The sequence below is a fragment of the Anopheles merus genome, chromosome X (assembly GCF_017562075.2).
Source record: "Anopheles merus strain MAF chromosome X, AmerM5.1, whole genome shotgun sequence".
Lineage (NCBI taxonomy): Eukaryota > Metazoa > Arthropoda > Insecta > Diptera > Culicidae > Anopheles > Anopheles merus.
This window is the reverse complement of record NC_054081.1, coordinates 900,669-916,222: the sequence shown is the minus strand read 5'-3', so window position 1 is coordinate 916,222 and position 15,554 is coordinate 900,669. Positions and strand designations below refer to the sequence as shown.

The window sequence follows — 15,554 nt, the reverse complement described above, 5'->3', positions numbered from 1 at the left end:
ACTGCGCTATTTCATTTTGAAGAGACACATACTTCAATATGCAAAGAAACAATTAATCCTGAATGTTTGTTTGAACAGCTTGTAGAGGCTTTGGATCCAACGGAGTTCTTTCGCCTCTTAAATTCATCCAGAAAAGACAACATAGGAGAAAGATTGCACTGTATAAACTTGTCATTTTTTTCCGCGAGACTTGCATTTGAGGATCTATCTACATCTCGTATAACGACCAATGTCATTTGTGTACTTGCAACATTGTTTGGTGCAAATGTGAAATACAAGGATTAACTGGATATAGCAAGTACACAGATAATTTCTCACGGTCTTTGTAGTTGTCCGGCTCTTTTCATCCTAAAAGACATACGACTCTAGATTGTTGAAGTCTAAATAAGAGAAGGTAAGCCTCTGAGTATGGTAATTTAAACATAGGTTCGAACAAACGTAGCAGGATACTAGCTTTCTCGCAAAATAGAAGATGAAGAAGACGCGTTTCATCCTGGAAAACGCGCATTGACTGAAATCAAAATGTAATTTGGCTGGTACACAAAAGAGTTAATACTATCGACGAGGCCTATCAAAGCTCAAAAGTAGAAGTTGAAGCTTTCGCATCATCTCAATTCGTCTTCTCAGGAGCATTCGCATTCATAACTTCTGCTACGCTTGGCATATAACATAAGCAATTGGCATTTCCCACAAAATTTATCGTTTGTGATAAACTGTTACTGTAATGCGTAACGTAAACAAGATGCGGATGGATCCACAGCTCCTAAAATAACTACAAATTGGTCTTTAGAAGGTCGATCTAGACATCTGTGCTGGATTGTGCCACCGTCAATCTTTTTAAATAGTTGCTGGATGGTGATAGTCATCAAACCCATACGGAGTCGTTCGGAATCGTCTGGAGTCATCCGGAGTCGATTGAAGTCGTCTGGAGTCGGCCGTAGTCGTCTAGATTCGTGCCATCTGGAGTCGTAGTCTTTCGAAGACATTCGGAGTAGTCCAGAGTCGTCTGGAGTCGGCCTTCAATGGTTCAATGGTCTACGAAGTGCACGCACAAAGTGGAAGACAAAAAACACAACGAAATGAAATTCCGAAACTATTTCGAATGACGCTGACTCCAGATGACTCCTGACGACTTCGGACAACTCCAGACGATTCCAAAGGACTCCGAACGACGCCGAAGGACTCCGAACGACTTCGACCCGGACGAGTCCTACGCCAGACGGAACTAGTAGTTCCCATTTTGTCGAATTCAGAATCGGTCTAATAACAGTTGGAGTCGGAATTGTGTCGTGGGTGCGCTCCAGACACCACATTACTAGCACACTGTCACTAGAGCACGATTCGATTCGAAGCTTGGATTGGAGTTAGGATAGTAACAGGAACTGATGACCAAAGATGGGAACAGAGACGCCGGGACTTGGGCGCAGCCAATTTCTTTCCAATTTGTTGTGTTGTCTTTGCAAGGAACTCGCAATAACACACACATACACACAAACGCGGCTAGTGATCCACCTTTGGCTATTAGTGGGTATCGTGTGTGTTATCATTGATTTATTCGCTTAATCCTGTCAGCGTTAATTTTCCGTGTTTTCTTTCCAACTTCCGTGTGTGTGTGTGTGTGTTTTCCTCCACATCCCGCCCACCTACTCACCCACTCCGCCCACTCTATCTCTTATTTTTCTTGCTTTTTCTTCTCTTCCCTGTGCCATCCCCCTTCCCACTTTTGTCGTGGAAAGTTTTTTTTTGTTGCTTCACTCTGTTGTGTAGTTTATCGCATACGCTTCTGCTGCTGCTTCGTTTTCTTCCTTCTCCTTTTGTTTGCTTTATTTTGTTTGCCCCCATTTTTGGTTTTAGTGTATGTAAATGTGTGTGTGTGTGTTTGTGGTACGCCTTTTTTGGTAGTTTTTAGTGTTGTTTTCCCCCCTTATTAGTTTGCTTTGTCATGGATTTTGCATGAATGCTTGCTTTTGGTAAGTTTCGTGTGTGTGTGTGTGTGTGTGTGTGTGTGTGTGTGTGTGTGTGTGTGTGTGTGTTTAATTTTACGAACAACGCGCTCTTTTTAGTTTCTACTTGTTTTCTGTTTCTTTTTCTTCTTCCGTCGGATTTTTCCATCGCTAGCATTGCTCGTTAGATTCGGCCTCCTGGGTTTGTTGTTTTTTCCCTTCCATCCCCCCCCCCCTTTGGTTGATGGGGTGCGGGTGGAGATTCTCGACAGTCCGCCCCCCCCCCACACCTGTACCTGTTGAATAAATTCTCGTGAGATCGTTTTCTGGTTCCCTCCATCGATGAGTTCACCTTCACTGACTGGTTGATTAGTTGTAGTAGTGTTTACGTGATATTAGCGTCCGAAGCCTACTTCTGTGACGGTCTAGGGCGTGTGTCCGACAAGGCCGGACGTTGTCGGACATCCTCATGTAACAAGGACCGCGTGAGATTACAGTACCACAGTGAGGGAACACTATGCTTAAATCGTTAAACTCTCCAAGATGGCACGCAACGCTCTCGGGGCATTGGGGTTTGCCCACCGTCGCAGGAACTAGGCCGATTCCGAGGAGCGGGAGTCGGAAGGAGGGAGAGATGATAGATAACATCCTAGTAAGCCAGTTACGTAGTAGTAATCGGCTCGTATCGCACCCATGGCGGTGTGTGTGTGTCTCCGTTTGTAATCCTGCTAGCATATTGCACTCATACAGGGACACCTGGTAACGGGGCGCCCCCAAGCCAAAACGAGAGGGTGTGGTATAGACTAGAAGGGTTTCGAAGCTCCATACACTTGTGTAACGCCACCGGATCGACGGCGTTACGCGTTACCACCTCTTTCGGTTTGACTGGCCGCGCGTTACGTTAACGCCGTTACCCTTGTCACTTGCTATTATTGTATCTTGCTAACATCACGTTTGCTTCTCTCTTTCTCTCTCTCTGTCTCTCTGTCCCTCTGTCTCGCTTTCTCTATCTACCCTTAGTTTGCTTGATCTGTAAATAGCCGCAAGCTGATGCTTCTTTTTGCTGCTGCTGTCGTGGCAAAACAAAAACGCGCTAGCTGAGGAAGGAGTGTTTTTGTTTTTCTCTTTGAGTGTGTCACTGTATTCTTGTCTGCAGTTCCGTGTATCCGTGTGTGTGTGTGTGTGTGTGTCGGAGAGAGAGAGAGAGAGTTAAGATTTAAGATTACTAGATAGTTCCGCGTTGCCGCCGGCGGTAACGGGTGTCGCGGTAACGGCGGCGGCAGCCGCTGCCGCCGCCACCGCCTCGAAGCCTCCGACCAGGCTGCCGACGCTGACGATCATCGGTCCCCCTCCGGCGCCGCCGACCTCCACCTTTCCAACCCCCCTTTGCTCCGCTTCTTCCTCTTCGCCCTGCTGCTGTTCCTCTTCCTCCTCCTCTTCCGCTTCTTCCTCTTCTTCTACCTCCTCCTCCTCCTCCTGCTGCTCCTCGTTTGCCGCTGCACCATCATCGGTGGATTCGGCGGCCCCGTCCCGCTCCTCCACCCCCGGCCGCTGCTGATTGGTGCTGCCGTCCTCCGCCGGTACTGCCACGCACGGCAGCAAGCTGGCCGCGTCCACCAGCGGCCCACAGTCGGGTTCGGCGGCCAGGGCGGCCGCCAGCTGCTGCTTGTCGCAGCCACTGCCGGCGTAGTCCGGCAGCGGCACGGCCCCACCCTCGCACTGGGGCAGCGGTGGGAGCGGCGGCGGCGCCGGCGCCTGCGATGGCAGCGAGGCCGTCCCATTCTCCGTCCCGCCGTGCGGCTGCTCGGCGTGCCCGTTCCGCGTCGGAACGGGGCCGGCCCCGCTTAGCTGCCCGTTCGTCTGGGGGGGCGGAGGCAGCGGCGGCGGCTGGGGCGGCGACACCGGCTGGTGGTGCTCCTTCGGCTGGCCGGCGGCCATGCTGCTCTTGTTGAGGTTAGTGTAGTTTTTCTTCGATGCATTTTCGGAATGTTGTTCGCCCTTCCAGAGCCCGTCGGTCGAGTCGTCCGAGTCGTCGAACTGGCTTTTCCACTGCGAGGCGAGCGTGAGCGCCCCCTGGTATTTGGGCGTCTGGTGCTGGCTCGCGTTGTCGTCGTCGATGATCGCGTGCTGCGTGATCGAGTAGTCCCGGCAGCTCTTGTCGTCGTTCCGCCCGCCGCCGTACTTGTTGCTGGTGGTGGTGCTGCCGTACGAGCGCAGGCTTTTGCCACCGAGCGTGAGGCTTTGGCGCTGCAGGCTACCCCCACCACCGCCGCCGGACGACTGCTGCTGGTGCCCGTCGTGGTGCTGCTTCGGCTGCCCCACCGACTGGCAGTGTTGCTGGGTGAGATCGCGCAGTATCATGCCGTCCGACGGCGCGTACGACAGGTCGTCCGCCTCCGTCTTCAGCAGCTTCGACTTCAGCTCCATCGACAGGTTGTTGCCGTCGTTGGACGCGTGCAGCGGATGGTGATGGTGATGGTGGTGGTGCGACTGCTGCGACATGTGGTGCGACGACTGGTGGTGCAGCTGCTGCTGCTGCTGGTGCTGCTGGTGCTGCTGCGACGGCGACTGCGACTGCTGCTTGTCGAGCGAGGAGGAGAAATCCTTGATGTTGACCGGCGGCGCGGTCAGTATTCGCAGCCGGTTGCTGCCGTGCTTGGCCGGCTTCGTCATCACCTCCGTGTGCGCCCGCACCAGCGGTATCTCGTTCTGGTGAATAGGAAAACTTATTAGACCCTGTGCGGCAGTACAGCCGATTTGTGTGTGTGTGTGTGTGTGTGGGTGGTGTGAAGGAGGAGGAGAACCGAGTTTCGCAGGAGCGGAATTGCAATCGGGATAACGAAAGACACGCGCACACACACGACACAGCAATAAAATAAACACCCGAAAATGAAACGAGGTAGAAAGAAAGAGAAATGAAGAAAAAAAAGAAGAGATTGAAAGAAAAGAAGACAATAGTTGTATCAAAAAAATTGTTCACAAACACTCCAGTAGTTGGGATGCGTCAAGCGAAAGCAATAAAAGCAATGGGATCGAGTCTAATGAAGTTGACCGGAAAGGGGCCAAGCAACTCCATTAGGCTAGTCGTCGTCACACCGTCTTGTGTCCTTCCCCCAACTAACCCACGGGTCGGCCCTAACGGCCCAAATTGTGACGGCGGAGCATTTGTAGCAGGGAGGGGGCAAAACGCCAGAGCTCGCTTACCTTCACGACCACCATCTCGATCGCCGGACCGTCCGTTTTCGTCTCCTGCTGTATCTTTGCCTCGTTCGGCTCGTGTTGGTCCGCGTGGTTGAGGGCCGCCTTGGCGGCAGCGGTCTCCGCGGCCCCGGCCGCCCCACCACCGCCGCCCGCGTTCAGCACGTTCTGCGGCTTCATCGATTCGATCGGTTCCGTGTGTAGCACTTTTGCCGAGTCCATGATTGGTTTGCGTTTCTCCTGAAATAAAAACGGGGATAATTAATGCACTGATAACAATCTACTGCAGCGACATCACCCGATCCGACATACCTCGGTCATTTCGATATCTTTATGTTTTTTGATTAGTTCACTCTTTGGTACGGCTGCGTTGATAGCTTTGGCTTCGCCGGCGTTGTAGTCGGCGTTGTTTTCCCAGTCGAACGGGTCCGTTTCCTTCACGCCCCGGCGCTTCATGCATCGTTCAAACAGAGAGATCAGCATCTGGATTGCGGGACAAAGCAAGAGCAGAATAAGAAATCGTGGCAGCGAAAAAAGAAAAAAAAAACAACAACACGCGCGATGGCACTTACTGCATAATCCGGCTTGTCGGCGTAGTTAAGGGATTGAATATGCTCTAAGAAGTATTTGAAATCCGAAGGCAAGTGCTTGAGTAGCAAACGATGATCATATTTTTCTTTCAACATTCCAACCTGAAGCAGAAAAGAGAGAAAGATGGAAATTAGTTACATCGGGTGTATGCGATTCAGATGCGGTTGAAGCAGAACGTACTTGCTCTTTATCCTTAATTTTACGCCATGGAAGCTGGCCGGTAACAAACTCAACAAGCATATAGAACAACGACCACAGATCGTCCTGGCGGCCCATTTCACGATTTTTGTGCGCGTTTAACGAAGCGTACCTAAAGCAATCAGAAGAAAACAGATTATTAACACATGGGTTGCTCGGTGTGTGCGTAACGGCGTTTACGGTCCCTACCTTACGGTTCCGCGGAATCCTGCCGCAGCTCGGGGACATCGTACCTCACCCGTACCGGTAGTGTACTGCCTAGCTAAGCCGAAGTCCAGCATGTAGATTCTACGACTAGTGAGCGGTAGTCTTCCTATGGCAAAGTTACTCTGGTAATCAACAAAAAAGAAAAGCAAAGGAAAATCAATCAATTTGCCGCGGGCTGGCTACATTTAGACGACCTGCAGCACTTACTGGTTTGATATCACGATGAAGGAAGCCGACCGAATGGATGGATTCGATCGATTTCAGTATTTGGAGGCCGATGCGCAGCGTTGTGCTGAGTGAGAAGGCACCGCGTGCCTGCGACCGCCGCAGCTCGGCCAAATTCTTCCCCTGCAGCTGCATCACAACGTAATTGAATCGATCGTTGCGCCCGCAGCCGATGAACCGGCAGATGTGCTCCTTGCCTGCGTGCGGGTGCGGCGGTGAAGGCGAAAGGTTAGTATGCCAGACAGTATTGCCAATTGTGTTCGAGTGCTATTCGTGGCTGAAACCCTACCTTGCAGCTTCTTCAGGACGGCCACCTCCATCTTGAGTACCTGCTTCGGTTGCCGGGCCGACTCGACCTTCAGTGCGACCTGCTCGCGCGTGATCAAATCCTGCCCCTCGTAGATTTCGCCGAACCCGCCGCCGCCAATCTTCTTCAACACCTGCGGAAGTGAAGATAGCAAGCCAGATTCAGCGAATGGCTGTTCCAGGGAGAACTCCGGGCGTCCCAAAAAAACCCCTCACCTTCCATCTTTCCTTGACCACGTGGCCGGCCTGTAGCAGATCATCCATCTTGGGTGCGTCCGGGGTGCGGTGCTTCGCGGCGCTCGTCACTGTGCGGCTGTGCGGGGTAGCAGCGGGAAGAATGGAAGGTTGCGTCGGGGTCTAGCCAGACGGCGCAGGACTCGGACCACGACAAGGAGCACTGCCGGGTGGGCCTGCGACCACACCACCTACGACCTGCTGCTGCTGCGACCGAGGCGTTTCCGAGGAGCTAGCCGAAGGTGCACATTGCTTCACGCGAGATGTCTACACGCCGCTTTGGAGGAAGATGATGATGCAGCCGGCAGGGAAGAAGGGATGAGTGAGGGCACTTGCTGGTTACACTGCCTGCGGGGAGCGGAAGGAGCATGGGAAGTGTTAGCCAATGTCACACTACTAAACGGTGGCAAACGTCACGGCAAAGCATGGATATTGGATGAGAGCAGTGGGCAGAGGAGAGCAGAGTTCCAGGCAAGATGTATTGGGATGTTGGGAGTTCAATCAAGAGTTGCTCAGGATCACGATGAATTGTTGGAACACATACAATACAGCGTATGTTTCCTCTAGACGTCCTAGTCACGAAGAATCCAATATCTCTGGATTTTGATAGGATCCAAAATCATCTGAACTTTGCTCCAAACCAAGATCTTTAGATTTTACGCCAATTCCATATCGCTGGAATTCAATCCAATCCAATATCTCTGGATTTTACTTCGATTCAATATCTTGTGGACTTTGCTCCAAACCAATAACTTCTTGATGTTGCACCAATCCAATATCTTCTGAACATTGCTTCGATCCAATATCCCTAGAGCTTTCCACGTCTACTTCTAATAAACGACCATAGATACGAATTCCAAAAACGAATCTCCGTGACCCGCGAGCGAGTGAGGCACTTATTCAAAGCGAAAACCCACACAAAAAGCCCCCCCTCTTGAATGAGGTTTTGTTTCCGCCGCCGCCACCACAATGCAGGCAGGCAGTCAGTGACATCATCCGGTGCGAGAAGCTGCCACCCAAAGCAGGGTGGGGGCAACACCGCAAAGGTTAGAGCACTTGCGCCAAGGTTGTATCGCACGTTGCCTACCATCTTGTGCACGGCAAGATTAACCGGAGCACATGGCCGACCACCTTTGCATTGTTACACCAGTCGGTTAGCGCTTTTTTCCTCTTCTTTTCTTCCCTTCCCGGCCCAGTAACAAAGAGAAAGAGCGATAGAAAACAAGCGAGAGAGAGAGAGCGATGAAGAGAAGGACAGTGTCTATTGTCAGCTGTGCCATTAACACCCAAGGACTCAAAGAGGGTAAGGACACAGCGCGGAATGGCGCATGCACTTCCGCATTCGGGCATTCCTGCCACAAAGGAGACGCTGTTGAATAGCGTGCCCGCCCTGTGTGGCTGTGTGTGTCCTCCTGTACTTCGGGCTGCGTCCACAGGGCCACCGGCTCGAGCTCGAGTGGCCACATACACACACACAGCAGGAGCCCACTGGAACTACTGGATAAGGATATATGTACAGCCCGCCAAGGGAAGGCATAGTAGTGTCCTTCGCTTCACGTCCTCACAGTGCACGCGATAGGGTTAAACGGACGGACGGGCTTTTGCGCTATCGCACACCCTGCGGGAGTTATCTCGTGTGCTTGGTAAAATCGATACGCTCCTTTCCGTTACAGTAGCGGGGACAGTAACATCGAGCAGGCGAAAAAGGGGATCCACCCTAGTGCCCCTGCAAGCTCCTTTTGGCAAACTTTTGGAGTGGCGGGGTGTCGGGGAGCTGCAACGCATCTGTATATGTGCGCGCGCGCTTCTCCAAGATGAGAGAGAGAGAGAGAGAGAGAGAGAGAGAGAGAGAGAGAGAGAGAGAGAAAGAGAAGGCGATATATAGCACGAGATTATGACAGTCCCTAATCGCGTGTCTAAATTATTCCTCTTTTTTGTGTCACTTCCCATATGGATTTTTTGGAATGGAGCTTTGATGGTCGGGTAGTGTGGCAAACAGGAATTAAGTTGCAAGCGATTAGCGAGCCAACGTGACAGAGGGAGCCAGCAGACAGGGCTGGGCAGTGTTATCCAGAAATGTCCTTCCCAGTTGCAGTCGTTCCCAGAGTTCCCCACTGTCATTACACTAATCCATCGAAAGCACGAGAGAGAGAGAGAGAGAGCGCGAGCAAGCCCTGTCACGCGACGTGATAGGACCACGTCCTTAGCGACTTCTTGCTGTTGTTTTTCTTCTTCTTCTTCTTCTTTGTGTGCCTCTGCCTTTCTTTTGTTTGCTGGCGGTTGCTACCCCCTGGGCCGGAAAGGATAACGCGTCGCCATTAAGGCGGATTTCGTTTTTTGATTCTGCTTGGTTTTAATTAACAAGATGCGCGAGTTTTGCAACAACACGACACGACACGGCATGGAAAAATGACTTTCACGCGTGACCACCATTACGATGTGTGTGTGCGCGTGTGTCCTTGCCAGGATGACGTGTTGCAGGAGCACTTCCGTTGATGAGGAACGCCCCCCACCCCCACCATCCCGCGGGGGCCAATTTGATCGAAGAGCAGGACTGCTGGTAGTGGTTGATGGTCGTGCGTGTTTTTGGCCCAGAGGGAGTGGTGGTGGGGAGAAGGAGAACTCCTTCTTCTTCCTCTTCTTCTTCTTCTTCTTGCGCTTGTACTTTGATTGCAGTCGCTGGGTTGGCCTCGCGAGCGTTTTCACTCCGGAGAGTTGGAAGCCTCTAAATCACTGTCCGTCCCAACCATCCCCTTCCCCTCCCCCCTCCTTACCACCCCACCTGGAAAGGGAAGAACATCTCTGTCACACTGCTCTGTCGCCATCTTTGTTCGCCGCCAATGCTGGGGGGATACGCCCAGGACATTTCGGCTGCGCGATGCGCTCTCTCTCTCTCTCTCTCTCTGCGTTCGACCACTCGCAATATTGGAAATTGTCAAACCGAGGACCTTTCTTATCCTTTTTCTTTGGTTGTTGTTGCTATGTCCTGCACACCCTTATCACACACATACACACTATTCTTGGCCACATATGTACACACACAGACACACAGTTACACACAGAAGCACACAATACGTATAAAAATAGCAAGAAATCACGCAGCAATCAATGCCTTTGTAGTCCTTGTTCTCTCTCTCTCTTTCTCTCTGTTTCTCTTTCTTGCCAGTCTTAATGGGGGGGGGGGGGGGGGGGGAATGGGAGGAGTGCTAGAACTTTCTAATCGATTCACTAATCATACACACACATACACGGCGTGCGCACGACGACCGTTCTCCCGTCTGTTTCGCGTAGCAAGCGACGAACACAGGAAAAGGCTTAAAAAACACACACAAAAAAACCGCTAGAAAAATCGTCACATCTTCTGCTAGCGCTTTCAAAAACAACGAAAAACACACACACACGGTTGTGCCACTTTTCACCTGCAAAAAAAGAAAAGAAAGGAAAAAGGAAGGCCTTGACCGTCGAAAATGGTGTGACTCTGGTGTGACGAGCGGAACAAGCAGTAACTCATATCCTTCACATTCAACCCCCTTTTCCCATCATCCCTGACACACACACACACACACACACACACACACACACACACACACACACACACACACGTGCTTCAAAATTCAATTTTTCAACTCAATGCCACAAAGGCACGGAAGAAAGAATCTGCAGAAGCGTGCACGTGGGGGCGGAGGTTTGAATCATTCTCGCGCGATGATGAATGAAAATGCGGATGATGGAACGGTGGTGCAGGGGGGGGAAGATGCATCCAAAGAAGAAGTAGGCCATCACGGCAGTGGCAGGGCAGAGATTCGCCTGAACAAAAGGAAGTACTCTGCCGTTTTTTTTTTTGCCGCAAACGAGGAAAAGTTGGGAAAATCTTTCTTCCTTCCCTCATTCCCTCGGCCCTGTTTGGGTCTTAATATGTTGCTTGTTACAGTTATTGGTTTGTTGTTTTTTTTCTTCTTCTTGTCTCTGCTCGCATGTGTGTGTGTGTGGTTTTAGCCTCATCCTTTCCTACCCACTTCCTGTCCCGTCCCGCACGCTGCCCGACGCGGCACGTTTGTCTCTTCTTGGGGGCTAGCGTTTTAACTTATCTAGTTTTTGTTTTTCTTTTCAGGGCAATATAAATAGCATTTTTCCCGACACCTGCGGAGGGGGGGCCAAACACTCTCTCACACGCACACAATGCGTTGCACACACACACACGTCCTTCCTGCTTTTTTGCTTCTTCGTCTTCCTCATCTCCCCCCTCCCCCCCCCGCGTGTGCTCGCGCTCGCATAATTTGCTCTCTCGCTCGCTCGCCCTGTTCTGTCTCTCTTGGCAACACACACACACACACACACACACAAAGAGCACTCGCCATCGGCGTTTTTCAGGTGCCCGGAAAATGCCAACGAGGAAAACCGTCCACCCACAGGGCGTAGTACCGGTGCCGGGTGGTAGGGAGTTGTGGTAGGAGATCGTTTTGGACTCTCCCACCCCCCCCCCCCCCCCCTCTCAAAAAAGAGGTGTGCGGGGCGCGCCCGTATGCGTGTGTCCATTTCGCGGTTTTTCCGGCTTTCCCACACACTGCTGGGCGGCAGTACGCGCTCTCTCTCTCTCTCTCTCTCTCTCTCTATATCTCTCTCTTTCTCTCTCTGGTGGTGTGTGCGCTCTGGTTTTGCCTATTGCAACAACCACCGACCGACCGCATGGGGAGGGTTGGTGATGGCCGAGCCAGGAAGAAAAACCATGTGATTATTCAATTCTGCTTCTAGGAGTTGCTAATAACAGCAACAATATAAAACACACCAAAAAAAAATGCACACACACACACGCGCGCGCGCGTGGTATGGGAAAATTGTGTATCCGCCCGTTTCTGGCTCTTTCTCGCGCTCGGGGCCCGCGGCGCCTTTCTGCGGCTTTTAACTAATTTCTATTTTTTTTATTTCTTTTTTTTTTTGCTGCAATCGTTCAACAATTCGTCCTGAGTTTTGCTGCTGTGGTTTGCGCTTCTCTTCCTTGCTTTCTGTTCGCGGGGATCGGACTACAGGTTCGCCTGTGTGTCGTTCCACGCTACAGTGCTTCGCGCTGCCCTCTCGTATGGCCCTTTGTTGACTTGATTTGCCTTTTAGTAACGAAACCCGAAAGGATTGTCTTGGGTTGCAGCAGCAGCAGCAGCACACACACACGCACGCACACACACAGTCACACACTGCTAAACAACCACACCACGGGCGGGCACAGGAGCAAATCGTGGCGGACGGCGAGGAGCACGAGGAACCCTTTTGCTCGCTCGCCGTCTCGCTCGTTCCCACTGTGCCATTTCCAGCCCTGCTTTTTCCACCATCCCCACGCACACACACACACACACACATAGGGACACACGGACACTGACGGTACAGATTTGAACGGACGGAACGGGCAACCCCAGGATTCGCCATCCGCGAAGCGGTTTCGGTATGTGCTGCGCGACTTGGTGCTCGGTGGTCGGTCCAAAAACTTGCCCCCTCTCCCCACCCCCCCGCACCCTTCCCTGCCTGTGCTCCCGCTCCTTCCAAAGCGAGGAGGCGGCAACGAAAATGGGCAAAGAGGCTCCGCGGCCGTATGACGACAGTGGCCGACAATAAAAGTCGCCTACCCCCGGATCTGGTCGGTCGAAGGAGCCCGTTTTATTGTTTTTTTGTGCCTCCTCCCACCACTTCCTACTACCATTTCCCGATGGATCGTGTCACGACACTCGTCACGACGGGCAAATTCTCTCTGTCACACACACGTACACACACACTGCGTGGGGAAGGATGGCCGAACTCTTCGGCGCAACGGCACCAGGTACAAGGGAACCTGCTGCTGCTGCTGCTGTCCGTGGTTCGAACCCGTCACAGGCCAAAAAAATTAAAAAATAACCCCGGAATGGAATCCGCTCCGTCGCGTTCCGTCGTTTCGCCCGTCGGCCACCACACACCACACCGCCCTTGGGCCCCCGCCGTCACAGGGGGGGGGGGGGGAGAGGGGGAAAACGGGAAATACGTTCGTCGGTCGTGCTTATTACCCTGGCTATTTTCCACACTGCCTGCACTGCGAATGGTTGGGTTGGCAGCGGCCTGTCCTGTTCGGCGACGATGCGTGTGGTTGGAAAAAGTTGGGCCCTTTTTTCCTCGGCCGCTCGGCTGCGATTGAGAATTGAGGCGATTTTCACGCTCGCCCTGGTACCTGCGCACTGGCGCAACCGTGCTCGGGGCGCTGTGCTGGTGCCCCGTGCTGCATCAAAGTCAGTAGCGGGATGGGTTGGATGAGGGGGGGGGGGGGAGAGGTGTTGCTGGTGGTGGTTCGGTGGTTATTATGTGTGTGCGCAAAAAAAAAACACGCACTCGGACGGGATTGCTGCCTTCTCGTTCCTTGCGACGGACGGGCCTGCCAGATGGGTTGTCTTTCTCCTTCTTGCTGTGTCTTGCCCTACGATGACAGTTCTTCGGGTGTGTGTGTGTGTGTATGTGTGTGGGTAATGCCAATGTTGTGCTTCACTGAAACGGACTGTACAACGCGGTTATTGTTTGTTTCGTTTGTCGTTCGCCAATCTAGTGTGCCTGGCACCCTTGTTTACCTTTGTCCCGAGGCGCACTGGCGCAGGGCACGGCCTTCTTTCCGTGCTGTATACATTTCACTACCTTTTGTGGGATGAAAAACGAGGGAAATGAAACGAAATGGGACTGCCATTTGGTGGTTGCTCTGTGCCGTGCGTTGAAACGGTTGAAACTGGTTTTGACAGCTGCTGTCACTTTCGCTCGCTGTCAGGTGTTTTTAACGAAAGACGGCTGCCTAGGGGGTGCTCTACTCATGTTATATACAGCAGAAAACTGTTTAAAATAATAATGTGTTTTAAGAAATAATCTACACGTTACGTTACCGATTGAACAAAAAGTATTAAAATAATGTCAATTTGCACTTAAGAAAGTCTTCGTGTTTCTTTCTTCTTTTATTTCTTTTATAAACATATCCCTAAGACGAAAAAATATATATCTACCCAAGCGCCACAGATTAAGCTTAAACGACTGGAAAATTGAATATCCATAGGAAAAAAATGAAAGCTTCACAGCTTCATTGGTTTGATCAATAGATGGCGTATTACAACTCATCATTATATTGCTATCCTTTTCTTGCAATGTGTTTCGACAAGTTTCATCTTATAATGACCTATATAGCCTTCTAACTTTCAGAGCAAAAATCTATGTGAATGGTCGTGTGGTCAGATACGTGGGTATCAACACCAACGACCATTACTCAAATCTCACTTGCTTCAGTACTGGTGGTTTCCGTTGGAGTTTAGTATTTAAACAATCGTATCGCCGTTCTAGTTCTAGCGATGCATAACTTCAATGCGAAACCATACAACAGTACAGAGGAAATGAGAAAGCTCTCCTCCAAGCGAGGAAGCTCCACAGGTTGGGTATCCCACAAACAGATGGCGCCACCAGCTTTTTTGCTATTTTTAGAATGCATGAGTCGTTTGCCGTCTGCTAAACGAAGTCTTTCTATATTCCGTTTAGGTAGAGAATTTGAGGCGTTTAGAAGCCGTTTAGTGGTCGTTTAGTGGATTTGTGGCACTTGGGTAACGTCAAAAATACACCGACCGGCTGCTAAAAATATATATGGATATGACAGTTCGGAAAAGTAACTCAATGTACAGAGGAATTTTGAATCATCCTTGAATGTCATGCTTAACAAACTCCTTAAGCCTTAAAAGTATTTTTTTATACAGCTTGCTTAATAATGAAACTAATTGATTTTTTGGTAAAAAATAATGCTAGAATAAAGTTTAGCCGGTCTCGTAGTACAGTCGTCAACTCGTACGACGTAACAACATGTCCGTCATGGGTTCAAGCCCCAAATGGACCGTGCCGCCATACCTAGGACTGATTACCCTGCTATGGGGGGATCAATAAGTCACTGAAAGCCAACCCCACAAGTAGTGATACAAAGGCAGGCCTTGACCGACAAAGGTCGTTGAGCCAAAAGAAGAAAAAGAAGAAGATGAAGAAGAAGAAGAATGTAATTACACATGACATGAAACCTCATTAAGTGATTTGAACAATAAAAAAATATCAAAAATGCGAAAACGCAATCATGGTAGCTCTTTATGACAGATGTTTGTCTGTAAAACAATATTTGAATGACCATACAGATCCATTTGTTGGTTATGCGAAAACAAAAACTACTGAAACTCCTACAACGAAACCACCGCTGATTGCATTCTAACGGAACAATTCAAATCGCTTGCGTAATGTTCACATCGCGGTGGCTTTCGAATTTTTTAACGAAACTGCTATCATTCCGAGCCAGTGAGTTCCAGCCAGCCCGCTCATCCAGACACTCAATGCGTTTGTTTTCGTTTCAAAACGGGAAGGGCTGATAATGAGTAGCGATGGTGATGGTACGCTGCAAATGTGTTGATTTAATTTTTCGTTATTTCCGTTTTGACAACACAGCGTATATTGCAAAAATGCAGATGTATGAAAAATAAACATGATTGTCTTTGCTTTCCATGCAACCGACACGTATAATGAATGTATGCTCAACAAAGGGGGCTTAATCAATTTAACAGTCGACTGTCTAGAAGTTAATGAAAAGCAAATCAGTTTACGCTGTCCCACGTTCTATGTCATTCGAAAAAAATGTTT

At 50.5% G+C, this 15,554-nt stretch overlaps 1 protein-coding gene across 4 annotated transcripts; it reads right to left on the bottom strand.

The window, feature by feature from the left end:
• Window positions 1-1,974: 1,974 nt before the first annotated feature.
• On the bottom strand, window positions 1,975-13,611 carry LOC121593483 (tau-tubulin kinase 1). Of its 4 annotated transcripts, XM_041915968.1 has the most exons (11): window positions 13,481-13,611; window positions 13,248-13,410; window positions 6,885-7,250; window positions 6,652-6,802; window positions 6,345-6,559; window positions 6,120-6,259; window positions 5,913-6,042; window positions 5,714-5,833; window positions 5,454-5,624; window positions 5,148-5,381; window positions 1,975-4,679 (listed from the first exon to the last, which is right to left on the bottom strand). In XM_041915968.1, exons 3-11 carry the CDS (start codon window positions 6,930-6,932, stop codon window positions 3,153-3,155), a joined length of 2,736 nt encoding a protein of 911 aa, XP_041771902.1. In that variant the 5' UTR covers window positions 6,933-7,250; window positions 13,248-13,410; window positions 13,481-13,611; the 3' UTR covers window positions 1,975-3,152. The 4 variants fall into 4 exon arrangements, with proteins under 4 accessions (XP_041771902.1, XP_041771810.1, XP_041772074.1 ...); XM_041915876.1 differs by lacking the exons at window positions 13,248-13,410; window positions 13,481-13,611 and adding an exon at window positions 12,929-13,176; XM_041916140.1 differs by lacking the exons at window positions 13,248-13,410; window positions 13,481-13,611 and adding an exon at window positions 12,929-13,175 and having other exon boundaries at window positions 1,975-4,652.
• Between the last annotated feature and the right edge of the window lie 1,943 nt (window positions 13,612-15,554).